The following is a 21,701-nucleotide window of genomic DNA, read 5'->3' as shown; positions in this document are numbered from 1 at the left end:
ACACCATACAGAGAACTTTTTCACTGTGACTTTGCAGAAAACTGCATTCGTCCTTCCATCAGTCCATTGGGAAGAAAAAATTTTTAGCAGCTTGCTGCTTTTGAGCCTGTCCTGATTCGTCCTGCTAAGCTGATGTTGCTTGCTAATAACCTTTGTAAGACTTTGCTCAATGTATTTGGCTTTAAAGGATAACTCCGTCATTAAAAGTCTCATCAGGCATGGGACATTATGCTGACAATTAATTTAGAAATCTGTGAATGAGATGAGGGAATAAATCTAGATGTGCTGCAGAGCTGGCGTTGAAAACTTTCAGATGCATTGATTGGTCTTGCCAGGAGCTGGGGAGACACTACACCAGTTATTTTAATTTAAGTATATATTTGGGGCGTATTTAAGTTTTTCTGCACTTATAGTTCAGATTTTTCTTTTACATAATACATTGTTTTAATAGGATTCATGTTTAAGTCTCAATCTCAGGTTACTGTATTATGATCATTCCTTAAAATTAACATATCAATATCAAACCAGATACTGTGTTAAAACCTTATACATTGAAGCTCAATTCACTGACCATAAAAGGCACTTCCCCTGGCCTTACTGCTGACTTTGACTGTGACATTGCAAAGCAAGAGAAAGTGTGTTGGAATTTAGAATTAAGAGGAAAGTTGGAAGAGACAGCAGCTGACTGCAGAGAAAGATGGAGGGGGTGAGAGGGAGAGCTCACTTCTCATTATGGAAGCTCTGATGGACAGTCTCCTGACAGAGCAAGGAGGCCACAAAGCAACACTGTAAGAAAGAACTGAGACAGGGAAGATGGAGGCTGGAGGTATTTTGGAGAATAAAAGGAGCACATTTCCTCCAGACTTGGTTCCAAAGAGGGTTTAAAAGTAATTTATAGACTTTGTTTTGCACAGCAGTGGCTGAAATATCTGTTTCATCAGATTTTCCATTTTGGACAGGAAGTTAAGATGCACTGTACAGACTAAGGGGCTGTGCTCTGAAATGAAAGCTTAAATATGCAGATATTTTTATGCATAGAAATCATAAATGTTGCAGTAATTCCAGTGTATGCATATGAGTATAATCTACCTAAATAGCAAAACTGGTTTGTCCATCAGTACCATAATGTCTATGGTTAAGGTCCAGTCAAGCTTAACCCTTACATACTGTGTGGGTCAGTTCTGATCCTTTTGATATTTGGTAACAGTTAAAAAACAAACAAACAAACAAAAACAACTTAATATAAACCCTTAAATGTCATTCTTTTACAATTAAATTTGATGACTTTTCCTAATTTGACCCAAAATATACAAAAATGAAAATATAATAAATAATAATAATGAAACTTTATTTTTAAAGTTTTAAAATATTGTTTTTTGTACATTGAGGCTCTTCTGGCTCAAATCTGACGTGTATCCATTAAGATGTGGTGACAGTGGTGACACCTGTGGTCTTTGAAGGATTACAGGGGGCAGCTCAAAACAGTGAAATAGTAACACAGCGTAAAGAGTCCTTCACACGCAACACAACAATGGCACTATGCTTTCTGAAACCCATTACTTCCAGTGGCTTGTGCCACGCATGAACAGTTTGCTGCAGCATTCAGCAAAGAGCAGTGCAGCTCCAGCGCACCATCCAGGGAGCACGCACGGATGCCACAACCCTGGCACGCTGTTATGTATATACTGCGTGACCAGTAGAAACGAAGAATGACAGGGAGCGAGCAGAGTGCAGTGGACAGCACAACACAAATTTGTTCAAATTAGCGGTCAGTAGCATAAACCGCTCTCTATGTGAGAGGAGCATATGGTGCGCAAAAGCAGTCGAGATGCGAGCGTCCTTCGACAAGGACAGGAGATCTGCACCTGCAAGCACAAGCACCTGCAATGTGATTAAATAATATGAAAATAAACCAAAAAGAGTTCATTTATTTTGAGCTACCTGACAATTAACTGAGTGCTGAGATCAAAACAGATCATAAGAGGTGTCATAAGTCTATAAAGGCACCTGAGCTGCCATTTCAGTGAGTGTGGGGAAACACTTATGCAAGTCCCACAAATGCAAGGTTTCCTGCCAGTGCTTTGAATGCATGAAGTAGTTTGCAATAATTTAATTGTTTTATGTTTTGTGTTCTAAAGATTAATAAAGGCTGAATTAATACTGATAATTATAGATGCTAGTTGCAACAAGACATGAGGGTACATCCTAGACAGGTTGCCAATCCATCACAGGGCTAACGCAGAGGAAGACAACCTTTCCCGCTCACAGTCACACTTACTGCCTGTTTAGAATCTCCAATAGCTGAAGCACACAGAGAGAGAGCCCGACACAGGGAGTGCATTCAAACTCCACACGGAAAGGCAGATTCAAACCCAAAACGTTCTTGCTGTGACACAACTCTGCCAACCACTGCACCACCTCATGAGCAAGAGTTCTTTCTTTCTTTTGCTTTATTTTATTGATTTTCATAGTAACTGCAAAATTGTTTGGACACATCTTCTGAATTCACCAGTGTTATACTGAGTAACTGATGCATCTCTAAAGATGTGTCTCTACCAGTCACTTTATTCGCATTATGATAAATCATTAATAATCGCAGTAAAAGCGTTCCCTCTTCACCACCATGCATTTCTACAATTACTGTGATGTGGATTCTACCTCTGCATTACAAACTCTGTGTGGTAGTCATGTGTGAAAAGCCATTTTGGCTCTTTCAGCAGACTCCAATGTTCAGCCAGGAGAATTTATGACCACTTAGTTTCTTTCATCTTCTCCAAGAATTCACAGGACGCCTGCCATCCTATCCAGTCTGCTATCCAGCATGTGCAGAGAAATATTGCCATCTTATGAAAAACTTCAGGAATTGGTTCCATACTTGAACTGTGGAGGTGGGACATGCTAAAGATAATGTTGCAGGCATTGTTGGAAATACTGTTTTCTTGCACAAAATTCATAACTTCTTATAAAGAGCTTCATATGTGGGACCAATCACCTTTTAGGTTATTTGTATGGCATTTCAAATTCATTCTGCAGTACACTGCGAATTTGAGGTGGCAATGACACTGTTTTATGACTGGTGTCATTGCGAATTTAACTGGCAGAACACCTGAGCTTTTACAAGTTATCACATCTCCCCCACTCAGCGCCTCTGCATCACAGCCAAGAAAAAATACCACAAGAGCAAGAAATTTGATGACAAAATCTTTTTTAAAAGTTTTTCTTAAGATTTTCAAATATGAGACATTTCTGATATATGAAAATACAACAGACTCCATCAGTCATTAACATGGATTTAAGAGTACAATAAGTACAACCACAATTCCAAAAAAAAATTGTGTGAAATAAACAAAAACATAATGCAATGACTTGAAAATCTTATAAACCCATATTTTATTCATAATAGAGCAAGCATTGGAAAAGTAAGTGGTACTAAAAGGAAACGGATGGAGGAACATTTCCCAATTAATGAAGTTAATTGGCAGCAGTTCAGAAATATGATTGGGTATAAAAGGAGCACCTTAGAGAGGCAGAGTTTCTCAGAAGTAAAGCTGGGCAGAGGGTCACCAGTTTGCAGAAACACTGCATCTACACATTGTAAAATAATTTCAGAACACCATTCCTCAATGCAAAATTGTGAAGACTTTTAATATCTCATCATCTTCAGTACATAATATCATCAAACGATTCCAGGAATCTGGAGAAATCTCTGTGCACAAGGGACAATACTGGATGGCAGTGATCTCCAGGCCTTCAAGCAACACTACATTAAAAACAGGCATGATTCTGTAATGCAAATCACTGCATGGGGTCAGGAACACTTTCAGAAATAGGAGAGAGGAACCATCTGGCTTCTTATCAGTGCTCAGTTCATATCTGATGGTAACAGGCACAGACTATGGAATTGGTTGCTTGCATATCTTGAAAGGCACCATCAGTACTGAAAGGTATATACAGGTCAAACCATGTCTTTTTCAGGGAAGGTCTTGCATTATTTCAGCAAATATGCCCAACTTTTTTACAGGTCTTTTTTTTTTTAATGACCTTTTTTTCTTTCTTTTTTTCTCATTTTAAACGCTTGATATGTTTTCTATGTTCTACTGTGAGCAAAACATGGGTCTGTGCGATTTGCAAATCATTGCATTCTGCCTTTATTTACATTTTATATACCTCTTCCTCTTTAATATACCCTGTTCTTGGTAGTCTATATCTGTAAAAATTATTCATGATTATTATTATTATTTAAAAATAAATAAGAATAATCTGGAAACATTTTCCAATGTTTCCAAGCATGGCTGATTTCACTGAAGGGGCGTAAAATAATTGTGGCATTTCTTGTGCTTTATTTCTGATGCATTAAATTTGGTAGAGAATTTTTTTAACAGGTTCTCTCATTTTTTTTTTTTTTTTTGACTGTTATCTTTTTCTCTTATTTACAAGTTTGATGAGCTGGATGGAAAATAGTCAATATTTGGAGGTTTTGAAACCTTCCTTTGAAGCACAGAGAGACTTAGAGGTCTCCCAAATGCCTCTCATTAGTACAACCCAAGGTTATATATTTTGATGTGTTATTGACTAAATTAGTATGATTTTCATGTAGGAATTCAAGACTATAGCCTCTTGTTTAAAGTGTTAATGGATCCTTTTCAGCTGAACCAGAGCAGGGCAGTAGGCATGGGTAATAAAACCAGACAGTGTTCAGCTTGTATTACAAGGACAGTTACTATTAACAGTGCCCCTGTGGCCTTGGACTTCACAAAGAGCAACAATTCAGAATTTTCCCTTTTAAAGAGATATTTATAATCTGGTTGCAAAGGGCATGTTTCCTGGCTGCAGGACTTTAAAGTGGTATTTTAATGATAGCTTAGTCTGCCACATATAACTCACATACAGTTCAGTATTAGAGACAGCACAGTATTGGTTTGTGTCTGCAGTGAGTTATTACACTGTCCTAGTGATTGAACCACAGTCCGAACTTTGCTCTGTCAGACTGTGCCTGTGCATGTTAAGTGCCATAAACCTGCATTCTTTCTAATGTCCAGCAGGGGGTGAATTCTGCAGTTGCTTAAAGAAGACCTATAAGTTGTTGTCACTATGACATAATGGATTTATGGACTCAGTTGCTAGTTTCAAGTCTTATTTGTAAATTATAGCTTCATTTATAAAATATTCTACAAAGCAGGATGGGGTGTGGCTACCATGTGATTGACAAGTCATTATTGTATGAGTGTGTATTGTGATTTCAGACTGACCCATTGCTTATGAGTTCAGGTCTCAGAAAACCAAAGTGATGGCAGCCAGAGCATTCAAATGAACTTGGTTTGTGGAGTTCTGTTATTTGGTAAATAAATAAAAACAACTTTGTGAGCTGCTGCAACAGGCTACAACTCAGCATGGCACCAGAAGGGGAAAAAATACACATACATTCATTATGAGGACAGTTTATTGTAATGTACAGAGTGACAGCATAGCTAGCTGTGGGAGTCTCTGGGCTCGTACTGCCTCAAAGCAATAAACATGTTTATATAGCAGAGCAGCAACCTGATGCTTGTCTTCTTCTTTTTCATACGTGGCAGTGAGCGCTGCCCTGTCAGTATCTGGAAACCAGCAGTTTGTACTGCTCCTTAATAATGTATGTACTGTACTCCTCATGGTCACTGAAGAACTTTGATACGAATACTGTCTGAGACTGTTATTAAAGTGTCAACAGTGTGATATCGCTGGACTTGTATCGTGCTGTTTGAACCATGCTGTGCATCCATTTGAAATCCTATTGTATATACTGTCCTTGGTGAAATATATGTTATCATGGTACCTTTTGGTCCTCTAGATCAAAAAAATCCTGTTTGTGTACATTTCAATGCAAAGCTTTAACACAGTTTTGCATGCCAGTGGGTGTTTGCACTGTATATCATTTTCTTGTCCGTGTGAGTTTCCTGTTTGCTCTTCCTCCCCAGCTAGTCCCTATTTTCTCAATCAGCTTCTTTGCCTGTGCATAGACTTCAACATGACTGGACTGTAATTTAATAAACTGACAGACTCTGGATGTTTGATGTGAGAAGTTTCTCTGGTCTATATTTGCTCAGCTAGACAAAGTTCACAGAACATTCGTTCCTTCTTTAGCATGACAGAAAACACACGTTTTTCCAGTTTGTTAAGGAAGAGCGTGACTAGTCTACAAGTAGCACAACTTAAGCATTCAGTGTTTAGCACAACACTGCTTGTTCCTCATTGAATGTTTGTCACATAAGATTGTGAGCAAATGAAAGTTATTGCATCCAAAAACAAACAAAAAAAAAAATCAAGGATTTAAAAAGAGATGAGAAATCTTTTTGTTAGTACCACGATGGGAAAATTGAGAGTAGCAGCAGCAAAAGTATACAGAGCACAAACAACAACTAAGATATAATAAAAATAAAAATAGGAAGTAGAAGAGTTAAAGTAGAAAGTAGAACAATCAAAAAACTGTATAAACAATATGCATTAGTATAAATATGTGGCTAGTGGAGGGCAGAACATATTATATGAAGATTATGTTACAAAATGGATTATTATATTTCCCCTGTTTGCACTAAATAAATACCTAACCTATTTACAATGAAGTATATTGCACGGTGCTAGCAATAGTAGTGAGCATAGTGGACTACTTCTATTTCTGGGAGCAGTGCTGGTTAAAAAGTCTGACTTCTGCAGGGAGAAAAGACCTGCTGTAGCGCTCCCTCAAACATTTTGGCTGCAGCAGCCTATCACTGATGGAACTCTTCAAAGCTGTCACATTGTCACACGTGGGGTGGGAGTCATTTGACAGCATGGAGTGCAGCCTTGCGATCATCCTCCTCTCCGTCACCACCTCCACAGTGTCCAGGGAGCAGCCCAGTCTCTCCCCGTCAGCAGCTGTAGCACTGCTCCCCCAGCAGACCACACTGTAAAAAAGGGGTGATGCACCACAGAGTCATAAAATGCCTTAAGGACTGTCCCCTGCACCCCAAAGGACCTTAGTCTCCTGAGCAGATAGAGTCTGCTCTGGCTTTTCTTGTAAAGTGCAGTCATGCTGTCTGACCAGTCCAGTTTATTGTTCAGGTGAACACCCAGGTACTTATAAGCTATAACCCTATCAATGTCCATTCCCAGGATGTTCACCGGTGTGGTGCAGTGTGCGTGTGCCTACAGAAATCCACCTCCAGATCTTTGTTTTGTCCTGCATTAATCCTCTAATAAAAGGATGACTATCCAATCAAAATCTGTAACTTTGAAACTTGTCATCACCAACTCTGCATTCAATTTAAATGCATAACACAATAGTTTGTATACCAGCCTGCAGCCAGCACTGAGAGTATGAGGACATCACCTAAAAAACATATGGACACAGTAGCTCTCTTTGTGTATAAATCTTTGTAAAGCCTCATTCAGCCAAACATATACAAGTGCTTTTTTTCTGCCTAAGCACTTTGACACTAACATTCATGCACTCAAACTCCAATGGATGCATCAGGAGTGACTCAGGGATCAGGATCTTGCCCGAGGATACTTTGACATGCAGGTTGAAGGAGCCAGGGATTGAACCACTGACCTTCCGACTGGCTCTGTCTCTTGAGCAACAACCACTCCCCCCAAACTAGTAGCAAATCTCCCAGTAACTGTATACACATGGACAGAACTATATCCTGTATCATTTTGTTTTGTGAGATGTTCAGTTTGAACATTTCTTGGGGCATTAGAATTGTGATGACAGACGGAAAATTATTCATCTTGTTGTGCAAAATGCATTGAGTGGGAAGAGCACTTAATGCTGGCTTTAAATGCTGAGTCAGGCAGTCGGGCTCGTTTCCAGCTCCGTGTTTTTTTATTCTTGGACTCTACAGCAGTAGCTTTGCATGACTGACAGTTCAAAATAATCCTTTTTTGGATTAACCCTTATCTGAAACATGTTGTTTTAGCTCCATTAACTCCTTAGTAGATTGAAGTTGTGTTTCTCTTAGATATAAAATTATAAATAAATATAAATACAGACTGAAAGTAACACACCTGCAGCAGACAAATAAGTAGTGTCAGTGTGTGTGAGAGGAAAGATGCTGTACTTTAGTATTAAAGGTGCTGAAGAAAAAGACTAAAACTGAATGCTTTGCCAAGTCTGGAGGCTGAACTCTTGGCTTGTACGTTTGCACATCATATCAGTTTTGCTTTCTCTCTTTTGTTAATTTTACTAGTTTGTTGTAACACCTGTTCTCAATTAACCAATCACACTCCTCTGTGTATGTGCCTCTTGTGTAGCTCTTTCCATTTGCCAGATTTTCTTGTCCAGATTGTATGTCGCAGTTGAGCATTACAGCATTTTTTCTTGTTTCTTAGAATCTGTTGTTCATGACTTTTTTTTGTATTTTGGAGGTTTTTGCCTACCTATTTGCTGCTTTTTATGCTTTGGTGGTCTGTTCTGTTTTACTTATTCTTTTGCTTCCCTGTGGATGTCCCTAGCCACACCTGGGGCCCCACGTGCAATGTTTAGGTATCCACAGATTTTTCTGGGTTCACTCACAATATATTTTGTTTTGTGTCCGTTTAAAGTTGCTTTAATACAAAAGCACAGTTGCACAGCGTGTCTAAAAAATCCCTGAGTTGCTCTCTGGAGGCACACAGGTGGAGAAGATAAAGCAATGTTGGGAATAAAACCAAATGTACAAGCACAGAATAAGCTAAAAACAGCTAACATATCTGAAGTGGCTGCTCTGTACTCAAAATGCTGTTTATATATATATATATATATATATATATATATATATATATATATATATATATATATATATATATATATATATATATATGAGAGACTTTATGTGTGTGTATGTGAGAGAGACACACAAAGAGAAAGAGAGGGTACGTGGGGACGCATTAAGAGGGTAAGATATATAGCAACAGGGCTTTAGGGCTCAGCAGAAGTGAGGAAGGTGATAATTCACAGCACTGCAGCTCCTCCACATGAGCTAGGCAGCCTCTGTCAGAGTCGACCCCTACTGCTAACCTCACACTGTGACAACACATCCTTGGCATAAATATTAATCTCTCTCAGTGATCTGCTGCTGATTTGGCTGTTTAAACAAGCAAAGGGGTTTCTGTTTATCCTATAATTTTCTGTATCTTCCTCTCATCACATCCGCGGGCTGGTGCCTGTGGAGTCAGTTTATCCCAACGCTCACATCAGCTGTCCTACACGCCCCCTTCCTCACTCCCTTCATCTTGTAATTGCAGCCCAAAGGCCAAACCAGACCGATAAGCAAATTAATTAAGAATAGGTCACACAGCAATCCTCAATCATTAATTCTGCTCTGCCCCCATTTGGGCCCTGATCTAAAGCAAGTGAATGTTGTTTGGGAGACAACGAAATGTATTACAACAAATAACCAGCAGCAGTCCACGACTGATAGTGTTCCTTTGTGTGGTTTTCTATCCAGGTATGCTTTTACTGCATCGGCAATGTGTTTAGAATCATTGTCATACTGAAAAATGAAGCTGTTGGCAATCAGATGTATTCCAGATGGTACTGATAGTACTTTGCTGCTTTCATAATTTCATCAATTTTGATCCCCAACACCACAAATGCAGCCCCAAACCATGACAGAGCCTTTACCGTGTTTTACAGATGGCTGTTTATCCTATAAGACAGTGGTTCCCAAAGTCAAGAGTGCTGCGAACCCCTCAAAAACCAGAAAATCCCATGGGGCCCACCTCTCTCTGGATTCTGGCAACAATTTGAACCAAAATTTTCAAATTTGGATTCATCCCTCCATTAGACCTGTTGCCACTGAATCTCAGTCCAGTTCTTGTGGAATTTGACATTTTCTCCCTGTTTTCCTTCCTTAAGAATGGCTTTTGACAGCCACCCTTTTCAGCAAACAGCAGATGGATTAACTGAAGGGCCAGATGCATCTCTCAGGTCCTGTGTCATGTCTTTGCTGGATTTTTCTCCTATTTCTGCAGGACACGACTTCAGATACTGATCATCTGCTGTAGACAGTTCTGCAGTCCCACCACTTTTAAGGACAAACTGCATGCCAAAATAGAGCAAGTTTTTGGCTGATAGCTCTTTGGGAATCATTTATGGTTGTCAAACTGTTACTTTTGGCTGGTGACTGGTGGCAGTCTGATACTGATGTGGTTAAAACACAAATATGCATTGCAGTGTTTTTTATATAAATATTACCAGTGCACACACTCCAGATTTGAACTCTTGTCAGCTGTAAACTTGAACTATCATAGTGATTGTGTGTGATTGGGCACACACCTTGAGTGTGCTTTCCAAACCAACAGATCCCGTCTGTCAGCCGGGTGCTGGTCTCTGCTGAAGCTCACTGGTGCGTTCAAGCCAGCAATCTAAAGATTGCAACTGATATATATATATATATATATATATATATATATATATATATATATATATATATATATATATATATATATATATATATATATGTCTGCTCACAGTTCATTGTGGATTTGATCCAAGGGCAGAGAGCTTAGGAGCAACATAAAAATATTGACAGAAAGTCTAATGAAAATATTGTAAAAGTAAAGTCTCTCTTAGGAGAGATATGGGTTTACTTGGGCACCATCTGGGGAAGCTTTATAAGAGGATGAAGTTGGTGATTGCAGAAGAAATGTCTTTTTGGATAGTTCAGTGGGATTTGTCTAAATCTGAAGATCTGACATGCATTTTATTATTTTATTTCAGCTTTTTAGAACAGTGGTGCATTGGTGAAACCTTGAATTTTTGTTTTTCCCATGTGTGGTATTGCCACTGGGAGATTCTTTGCAACTTTATGGCACAGACACATTTATCACCTGTCAAAGGTCATGATAGGAATACAATCCAGTTTTAAGGCATGCTAGGCATAACTTCCATTCAGTTCTTACCTGTCTGCTTTAACTGTACCTCTATAGTAAATTCTGTACAAGTAATCAACAAAATTAGCAGTTTGTGGATATTTTTTAAATATTAATTTCACTCAAATGTCAATCAAATAAGATTACTTGAATATGAATGCAAAATCAGATCTGCCAGTACTCATTTCAGCTGTATAGAAATATGTTTCTGTTTATTAGGCAGACATATAATAAATATCATCATTTGCAGGCAGCAGAGATCCATGTTTTATAACCACATCTTGTAAATTAAACAATCTTCTGAGGGTGTCAAACTCTTCTGATTTGTCACAGATTGATTTGTTTACTAATTTGTATTTTCTAATGCATGGAAGAATTTCCCAAATATGAGATACTTAAAGTATTTCTTATTCGCATTCATTTCACTTACCTGGCACCAGTGGGTTGAGGGAAACTGTTGTAGTAATGCCGTACCTGCCCCGTTAATGAAGATGATTTGCAGTCCACAGGTGAGATAAGAGCACAGTCGATTTCACATCCTGGATGTGTGCAGAATAAAAACAGCTCACTAGATCGGATTCCACCACTTAAACCCACTTCTTTATGGCTTCTTGTGTCAGTGATGGAGCATTATAGTGTGATATTCAAATGCATTATTTGAAGATAGCCACCCTGAGAATTTAGGTCTGTTAGCGTACCTAGCTTTGCAAAGGCCCCAGATGGAAGCTAATGATGGAGTTGAAAAGCTGTTTTATTGTGTTTTTTTTTTTTTTTGCTGAGGTTCTAATATCACAACATGCCAGAAGAAACCTTGTCAGGTTTTAATACCAAGATCTGCCCTGCAAGGTCAGGCCCAATCTGCACCATCATCATTTGCAGTCGATTGTTACAGCTATGGCATGATAATCTTCCCTCTGTCAGTTATTTTCCTCATAGTGTTATATTAGAGAAAGGTGCTTGTGTGAGGAAAATGGCTCTAGCTTGTCTACAAATATACTTCAGGGATGTGAGAATTAAATAAGAAGTTATCTGCTCGCTGTCTGAGCCAATGAACCAGAGTTCAGTTTAAACAGACTAAACAGCACAGGTGTAAAAGCGCTCTAAAGGTATGAGCTGTGGTTCCTAGTGCTGGGGGGGAAAAAAATGACAAAGTGACCTTTAAAGTAAAATTATTTTTTCCAAACTATTTATATTTCAAGAATAAACACCTGCCACTCATCAGGTTTTGACCACATACACAGTCTGAGTGATAATATATAATATAGAAATTGAACATTTTTTAATTGTTTTCCCATATCAGATAATAAATATACACTAATACCAGTGGGTGATGTCTGATTGGTCAGTTTGAGCTGGTGGATATATGTATAGCAATTCTTTACATAAAAGTCATTAGATGAGCTATTTTGAGCTGTGTTTACAGACAGGTACGTGCAGTGGAATAGTCTCGTGCTGTACACTACATTAGTGTGACCCTGGCACCAGCAGAGACAATGAGACGCATCTCCCCATTTCTTTTGCCTCTCAAGTTTTCTTCCTTGTTTTAAAACACAGTCAAGCTCTGGCAAAGATAAGGGTTGTGACATTTAAATGGGCAAGTTTTTGAACTGACTTTATCTGATTTGCTCTTTATCGACTGGATGTGGGCTGTGGTCCTAGCCGTTGTTGTCTGTCGCTCTGATAAAATTGCCAATCCGTTTATCTGGCATTTAACAAACCCTGCCAATGTATGACCTCAGAGATGGACCGGGTCCAGTGAACAGGCTGGCATTTCCGGATATCCATTAACTGTAAAACCACAGCCTTACAGTAAAAGTGGCCTCTCTCGATCCTTTCCTTCTCCAGCAGAAGTCATTAGCAGGAGTCTGCAGGTGTTCCACTCCAGCAGAGTGATGACCGATTTCATTAGCTTCCTCAAGTGCCAATCTGCCCTCTAATATGACAGACTAACATGCCTTTTGTGGTCCCTTCAGTTCAATCCACTATGCCCTTGAGGTAAATAACTGGGACACTGACGCTTTAGAGAAATTCTATTGGTAAGCATTGCAGCGATTAAGATTCAGGCGTGGTAGCACCACAGTTCACCTTGGGCATTAAAACAGTTGTTGGCTACGCTCAGATCGGGACTTTGCAACAGCTACAGCTGATAATACAGACGGTCAAACGCAGACGAGAGTTGAGGATGAGGTGAAGGCAGCGAATCGGGATGGAGGAGGGGAAGGCCTGTTTCTTTCTCCCGCTTCCGTCTGAACAAACACAGGCAGACACAGACCCTGAAGCTGTGACTTTGAAGTTGTGTCTTTGATTAAGGAGTTAATTAAAGAAAAGCTGCATGCAGGCTAGCAGATAACCGAGAAAAGAAAGGGAAGAGGCAGTGAGGGAAAAAGGAGCAGATATGGAGCGAAGAAGGGATATTGGCAGTTTATAAGTTGCTGAAGTGCCAGAGCGTCTTTATGATTGACAGAAAAACCAGCTGGCACTACAGAGTTGGATATAAAGGCTGTAAATGCCACCCACATGTGTGAACAGCACAGTTTCTGTCCTCCTGTAAGCTATGGCACTGGCACCACAAAGCACTAATGATAATAGATGGTACTAGGACAGCTGGAAAAGGAAGTAGCATGATAATTTATACATGTGGAATTAAGAGCCTGATGGATAGTTTGGTGTACATGTGAATAATTTATCTTCTTTCTGCCATGATCTGTTTCCTGTTACTCTAACCCTCCTATTTCTGTGGCACCTCCCTCTTTCCTGTTTCTCCTCCCCCTCCATCAGCCATGAGCTTCCTTAAAGTTTTTTTTTTTTTACCTCACCCTTCACTAAAACATCTATTAATTATATTTAACTGTGACCACCACTCCTGTCCTTGACCTGTTCTTCAACCCTTCAATTCAGCTTGCTTCTTCACTCCATCGCCCAAATAAATTAAGAAGACATCGAAATCCATTTTAAAAATAAAATAATAAAAGTTCTGATTGTTTTTATCAATCATTTGTCTTTCTTCTTTCTTTCATCTGCTCTAGCCCGGGTTTTACAAGGGTGTGGCAGGCTCACAGGTAACTCTGTCCAGTCTGGTGAATCAGTCCCGGGCCATGCTCGAGGAGCAGGCACGCCACCTGCTGACAGAGGCAGAGCGACAGACCATGGTCTACTACGTGGAGGAGTATCGGGACGGACACATAGGAGTGGAGCAGCTGGTCATGGCGCTGTTTGAGCTGCTAAACACGCACGCAAAGGTAAACTATGGAGGAGGCTTGTGTCAGTCTGAGGAAGCAAAGAGAAAGATCAAAAGAGAATGCATTTTCTGTCGGTGTTCTCCTGTAAAGTCTCCGTGTAAGATTGAAGTTTTTAGTCCTTCTGAGATTTATGCTTGTTTTGTTTTTTCTTCTTCCCCGAGCTCTTAAGTCTCTTGAGTTTCTCATAGTGTGCAAAAGTTCACCTTATAAACACAATAAATCAAAGACATTTTATTTCCAATTTCTTAAGTACATTGCTGTATCATGGGCAGATGGCTTTAATGTATTTATTTTGCAACAAGTACAACAAGAAATAATGTAATCAGAGTGGGTTTAATAATGGTTTAGCTATTTTGTTCAAAAATGAAATTAGACAACTTGATTTAAATTCAATTTTAAAAACTAAAGTTTGTTTTTTAAGTTACTATAAAATAAAGTTTATGCATGGATAAAGGAACTCAGTGTCATGCACTTACAGTTTTCTCGGTATAATGTGTACCCAAAAGGTTAGACCACAAATGTACAAAAATTACAGTTCAGAATAATTGCAAAAATCATACCTGGCTGTGTGGCTTCACCATGGTTACTGCAGCTGATCTGATGCCACTGTAGGCAGTCTGTGTTGTCCACTGACTACACATATGGAGTGACTCATTCACAGCTCTTTTGTCCACTCTGCTATCCTTAGGCACTGGATCTATTTTTGTCAGAGCAGCTCATGTCGTCCTTAAGGGTGTAGATAAGTGCCTGTCATTATTAGCAGTTTACCTAAAACTCAGTGGTGCATTTTATTTGTTTCTGACGCTGTTTACACAAAGCAAAACTAGTTTCTTCTGTTTGTGGTTAGTGAGAAAGAAACAGCAGATTAAGGGATGGAAATGAGGGAAGGAAAACCACCTGTCTGATTGGCCTCTCTCTGTGCTCTCTGAAATGACTTATTGCAGCTTGACAAAGTCATATTCACAACACAGTTGTTCTCATTTACATATTTTTCAGTTCATGTCATCAAACAGTAAAATGGGGATGCAATTTGCTCATAGATACTCTGTTGACCAGCAGTCATTATCAATCTGCTCGGCTGCAAATTTAATTATTTTATATTCATTGCATCACCAGGAAAAAAGTAAACACAATTACAGTTTAACGACAGGAGCGTTGCTGCCGGAACAACTACAGTAGCAAGAAAATATGATCTGCAGTTATATGGTCACATCTGTACACTTATGATGAAACACAGTCTGATTGTATCATGGTTGTCCACATCAAAAAAATATATTACTCAAACAGTCCAGTCTAGGGGCTAGTCACAGTACCAGATTTTCACTACACAATTATAGGAACCAAAAAATCCACAGTAACATATATTCATAGTGCTGTAACTACTCTTTCTACAAATGGGCGCCCAACTAAGAAAAGAAATATGGAGCTGGTCTCCTCCATATAAGAGCACAAAACATCTGTAACTGGATAACAGTTACAGATGTTACCCAGTTACAGAAACTGCAGACTACAGCTGTGGTCAGAAGTTTTGTCTGTCAGTTTAAAGAACGATGCAACCAAACTGATTGTGAGATGCTTCATCATCTCATTAAGATAATGACCCAAAACACACGTCCAAAACTATAAAGGAGTTCATCAGGGGCAGGAAGGAAGACTGGCCTAGTCAATCTCTAGACTTAAACCCTATGGATCATGCATTTTTACATGCTAAAGAGGAGACTGAAGGGGGGTAACACCCCAGAACAAACAAAAAAAAAATTTTTTCACTCTACAGCAGAAACAAAGAGTTTGGCCACACTGTTCCAATACTTTTGGAGGGGAGTGTATCTATCCTACCATGAGACTGCTCTGTTAAATCATGCCTTCATCTCCTCTCTCGTTTCCCCCCATCTGTACTTTCCTACGCTCAGTTCTCCCTGCTGTCTGAAGTACGAGGCCTGGTCACGCCGCAGGACCTGGAGCGTTTTGACGGGCTGGTGCTTCGACGGGAAATTCAGGCCCTAAAAGCTCGACAGGGGGCAGCTGGTGCCTCGGCTTTGCAGCCAGACTCCCTGTCCATGGTGTCATATCCAGACACTCTGACATCATCTTCAGCCAGCTTCATGACCAATACCACCCTCAGCTCTGCACGGGTAGGTGGTGCCCACTAATGGAATGATTATGTAATTCTACTTCATTTAGTGTACATGCTTAATTAAGATGAACATTTGCAGTAGAAACTATGTTATAATCTGTTTAGATTTAAATTTTAATTTTTGGACCTGCTGCTAATATTATGTATTTCTCATGTTTGAGGGGAAAGCAACAGTCTGCTCTGCTGTAAATAATATGATGGATGGATCGGAGTATTTTATATTTTATTTTTCTGGTCCGTCTTGCTGTCTGACTGTTTGGATTGCAATTTCTTCCTTTCCTGTTTGGCTGTCTGCTCACTCCTCTATCTCTCTTGGCTTAGTGTGAGAGACAGAGATGGTAGTGTGATATATCTCCATGGATTATAACAGATTCTTCTGCAGAACAGATACTGTTGTGGTGTGGACTTTGTTGCCTGAACAATGATATGTTTCACTGCCTACCTTCTGAGATTAAAAAGTCTTAAAAAGGCTGATATTTAATAGGCTGAGTTTTTCTTCCACCTTGATAACCCCTTCACTTCCATCTCACCCCTGAAAACCTCCCCTCCTTCTCTCCCTCTGTAGGAGAGGCTGCTGTGGCTGATAGATATTATGGAGGTAGGAATTACTGCTGAAAATGATGAATGCTTTCCATCACAGACCCACACACACAGAATACACACTCAGGTTACGTTCCTCCGTAGGCAGAGGCACATTCATACATTCAAACTCCCACCTTGGTTTGTGGTACTATTTTTAATTTGTGTGCAGTGCTTTTCTTTCTTCTTGCCGTTGTTGTTCTTTACCCTGATTTGACCAGAAATGTCCTAAGAGTGCAAGTTATGACTCTGGCTATTATACTGAGAGTTTGTGGAATGTCATTATATCCATGACTGACATTTTTAAGCTGATATGTATTACTTTGGCCATCATCTTCTTAGTTTTATTGAGCCAGAAGGGACCATATATAGACTACTGGGGGTTCTAAGTCATCAGCTAAAGTTAACTAATGCTACAGTCACTCTAGGTAGAACAGTGGTGGCATACCACAGCATGACCAGTTGTTGCAATCATGTGCAATGATCTTACAGTCTCATTGACTTTGAAATGGTCGCTTCGAAGATGGGGACCAGGTCTGTGAACACTTGCAGTCAGTTGCTGTCTTCAAAGCACCTTTGGTGGGTCAAAATGGCAATAAGTTGGAGTCACTCTGCTATCAGTCTGCAATTGAATGGGGACAACTTGGAAGTTACATAAAATCTGTGATGATATGATGATAACTCAGCAAAAATTACAAATCTGTTGCTATCTGTTACAAACCTGCTGCCGTCTATATACAGAGAAATTCACATTAAATAGAAAGTCACATTAACCATTTACATTCAGCGTCCAGCCTGACCTTCGTAGATCTGAAACAGAAATTCAAAAATTTCTCCACAAATAGTTACGTATTTGCTTCAGGATAGAGATTTAACTGCAAAACGACACACGCACTCAAAAACTTTGGTTGTATTCTGGTTATATTCCTATTTAAAAGCAATCTCTCTGATTGCAGTCAGTCCAAGTCACACTGCAACTGTTTGGAGACTGGTTGTCTCCCACCATGCAATCTGTGCAATCACCTTGTGATGAAAAGTAGTTGCCCACTGGCAACTGCTCATTGGCTAATGACTTGCCAATCACAAACAGTGACAAAAGTCAGGATGGAAATGGCCACAGAGCTAATCTGCAGCTACTCCACAGCAGCCTGCATCTGCATCTGTTTGTCACTCAAAGTGGACATGCCCATGCTTCCGTCTCAATAAGAATCCTGTTACTAAGACAAAAATTCTAACACCAGGTCTACTTCTGCTGAAGGAGTTTTATTAAGAATTTTCAGCAAAAAATACATCCCCTCATTTTTCTCTTCAGTATTATTACCAAAAGCAACAATGACAATGGTCATTACACTGGATTTATTTTATGACACTAACCTAATGAGCCTACTATTTTCTATAGTACACTGCAGCCACTCCACAGGGAAAAGTGCTGTTCCTGCCAAGCAGTTAAAGGCTGCTTCACCAGGGCAAAGAATAAAACATTGGCTTTAGCCATTCTGAGACGCATCCTGCAGTGAAACATTCCAGATTCTCTGTTTTTACCATTGTATCTGATCAAAATGTATTTTTAATAAGGGACAATGGACTTGTCTGCATATTTTTAATCACAGCCCAGGTTTGCCAGGAAGCTTTTTGTGCAGCTCAGTTTACAGTCGTCTCCACTACAGGTGCCAGCTACTCAAACACAAACATGTAAGCATGTAGTGAGTGTGTCAGCTTCCCAGTGTTTGGCTGGATAAAGATAAGTGGTTGCACACATGAACACGCAAACCTGCACGCACATACACACGGTTTCTAAGCTGACAGCGGAGATAAGCTGCCGCCTGTCTGCAGATTTATTCACCAAACAGTCCTTCTCATTCAGATGCCCGGGATGGGTTTTGCCTGCCTTTCTACTTTCCCCTCTGAGAAGCGACATTTACATGTGTGACAGAGCCTGTGTGTGTGTGTGTGTGGTGGTCTGCATTCTTACCTTGTGTGTGTGTGTGTGTGTGTGTGTGTGTGTGTGTGTGTGTGTGTGTGTGTGTGTGTGTGTGTGTGTGTGTGTGTCTTTTGGTGCTGTTTTGGGCCCATGGGTGAGTGCTACCACTGCTGTGTAAAGTAGATTAGAGAGCAGGGTGGGTTTGGGAGAATAAAAACAGTGGATTTCTGAACTAGACTCCAAACCTGGTATACTCAAGTGAATACAAATGCATGCCCTCAGATACTCATGTGTTTTTATAATGCTGGCTACCATTGTATGGATATTCATTCATTTCTTACCCTTTGACCCTAGAACTAAATGCCAAACCCCAGGCCTTACCCTAACCTAGACCTACCATAGTCTGAACACTTCAACTACAAGCCAGAAAACAGCTCAACATGTAGTTTTAGTTTTACTTCACAAGTTTTAGTAGCTATTTGCTGCTACTCAAAGAAATTATTCACAGTATATACTGGCTCGTGGATATGAGTTTTGGATTGGGCTCAGTCTTCAAGATAAGATGAGGAACCTAGTCATTCACGAGGGGTTTAGAGTTCAGCCAGCGCACTGCAAGGAGCCAGTTGGGGTGGTTTGTACGTCTGACCTAGGATGCCTTCTGGATTCCTCTTGTTCGTCAGGCATGACGTATTGGGAAGCGACCCCGGGGCAGACCCAGGACACACTGCCTCCTATCTGCCCAAAAGAGTTGGAAGAAGTGGCTGAGGGCTCTGCTTAGAGTCCTGACCCAGCAATTTGGACCTAAATAAGGGATCAAAAATGGATTTATGGATGGACAAGACCAGACTACACACCTTTACCTTTACCTTTAATACCTTTAATACCTTTAATGATTGCAAATAATGCTGGATTTAGACTACACAACACACAGTAAGCTTAATTACATGCTAACTGCAACTGGACAATGAGCTGTTAAAACAGAACCAGCAAAATCAGTTTTCAAAATTTGCAAAATCTTCTTGCTCCCCTTGGTATCACTCTGCATTCAGTATGGCATTATTAGGGTGATGGTGTTTGAGTCCTCATCCCACTGTGCCATGCTCTATTGAATCACATGTTTGAGAGAGACTTCAAGACTGTGTGTGGCATGTACAATATCAGCTGCAGACAATTTCATAATTGTCTTTTTTTGCCTGTAAGACTGATCGTTTGATTCCATCACAGGTTACGACAGTATTAAGGCATTAATGTTATTGCAATATTGTGAAACTGACCAATACCATTGCATCCCTACTGATCCGGGAGCAGTGTGTATTACATGTTGTACCAATAACGGCTCACAGTTTGCGAAGAGGGAAGATAGGATCGGGAATGTCAACACAGGCAGGATTTGAAGAATTAAGCAGCAAGAGGCAAACATTACACCAACATAAATCACCTAAGATGCTCAGGTTTTCAAAGTGCAGAATGAGTGGTCTTCCACTGTGACAAACATCCCAGTATTTCCTGCATTTGTACTGAACGTGTGTGCTGTGGATTATAACTGTGGACAAGCACAATCATACAAACTGTACATACGAATGCAGCATGCTCTTACTGCTTACAGTGTAAAATTGCATCTCTCCCTGTAGAAAGTCGATTGACTCTTGTGATAAATAAATTGGCCCTAAGTGATCCACATGCGGCAAGAAGGGGTAATTAAGCTGAATTGATGGGGCTTTTGTTTTGGTTTAGTGTCAGAGTTAAATGAAGGGCAGCAATTCTCAGAACTCAGTTCCTCTGCTCTGAAATCGCTCACGGATCTGCTGCAAATTACCTCCTCTCAACCATGCCAGTGGGATTGAGCCTGCAAATCCTGCTTTGAACTGAGCTGATGGTTCTTTATCGATTTTGCAGCATGTGTGTTTTGCTTGTGAAAGAAGACATTATGCTGCGAGTGTGGTTGTGGATGTGCATGTCTTATTTGCTTGCCATCCTCTGAGACTGGCAAGCAAATGCGAACCGAAGTGACGTCTTTCCCTTTTCTAGGAGACGCGGAACATTCACCAAACCTAATTTGGCGTTTGTTTTGGGATAAACAGACATCTGTGTTTAACATCTGCTCAGAAGTTTTCTCACTTTGACTTCAATCACGCTCAACGCCCTCTGTTTTTGTGTCTTTGCTCTCTGTTATTATCATCCCATTCTTTCTCTTTCACCTTTGCACCTTCCGATCTTTTCTCAGAACGACAGTGTTGTGGAGAGTAATGAGGAGGATCCCCCCGAGAGTCTGAACACGCTGCTGACCGACATCTCTCTGGTGAGCTTGGCAGACACAGTCCCTCCTTTAGCCTGATAAAAAATGGATACTGCACAAGGGAGCAGTGAGTAGGGGTGTGAGGGAAACAGGTAGAAAAAGGCGTGCATTTGTGTGTGGAGGCTGGATAGAGATGCTTTAGATATGGTGACAAACCCGACAGGGTTTGTATTTCATACTGATAAGTGTTTGCACTTCATGAAAACAAAAAGAAACAGAGGTAGAGCTTTGTAAGAGTAAGAGCCCGTGCACCCGCTGTCTTTTTTTGCTGTAGTTTTGAAAGGAGAAATTAAACTGAGCACTTTGTGCCATTTGTCCAATTCGCACCCTACCTCAACTAACCTTGCTGTTGCACTGTTGTGTTAAAAGAAAAAAAAAAGATGCCATGGCAACCCCAGTTTCTAAAGTTATAGACATATCAGGGGACTCATTTGTTTATTGTCTGCAGGAGGATAAATGAGCGAGGTTAAGGAGAAAGCTTTTAGTCTGCTATCACCCAAGGCTACCTGCTACTCAAATCATACCTTACTTTTGTTTTGTTAAACCATTTTTTTTACACTCATTGTATGTCTCACTCCATACACTGGCAAAAGCACTTATGTCGCACAATGTTGTTCGTACCACTGTTCAGTTTTTGTTTGGGCGCTCTCACCTGGAAGCGCG

General features: G+C 40.1%; 1 protein-coding gene across 3 annotated transcripts in view; it reads left to right on the top strand.

Annotated features, from left to right (window-relative positions):
* Nucleotides 1-21,701, top strand: part of whrna (whirlin a) — a 172,025-nt gene that overhangs the window by 136,666 nt on the left and 13,658 nt on the right. For all 3 annotated transcript variants that reach the window (XM_030742695.1, XM_030742694.1, XM_030742696.1), the window contains exons 6-8: nucleotides 13,896-14,108; nucleotides 16,019-16,240; nucleotides 20,967-21,041. In XM_030742695.1, the coding sequence (XP_030598555.1) occupies nucleotides 13,896-14,108; nucleotides 16,019-16,240; nucleotides 20,967-21,041 (510 nt within the window). The remainder of the gene's footprint in view (nucleotides 1-13,895; nucleotides 14,109-16,018; nucleotides 16,241-20,966; nucleotides 21,042-21,701) is intronic.

This window comes from Archocentrus centrarchus, chromosome 12 (assembly GCF_007364275.1).
Source record: "Archocentrus centrarchus isolate MPI-CPG fArcCen1 chromosome 12, fArcCen1, whole genome shotgun sequence".
NCBI lineage: Eukaryota > Metazoa > Chordata > Actinopteri > Cichliformes > Cichlidae > Archocentrus > Archocentrus centrarchus.
This window is presented reverse-complemented; position numbering and strand designations above follow the sequence as displayed.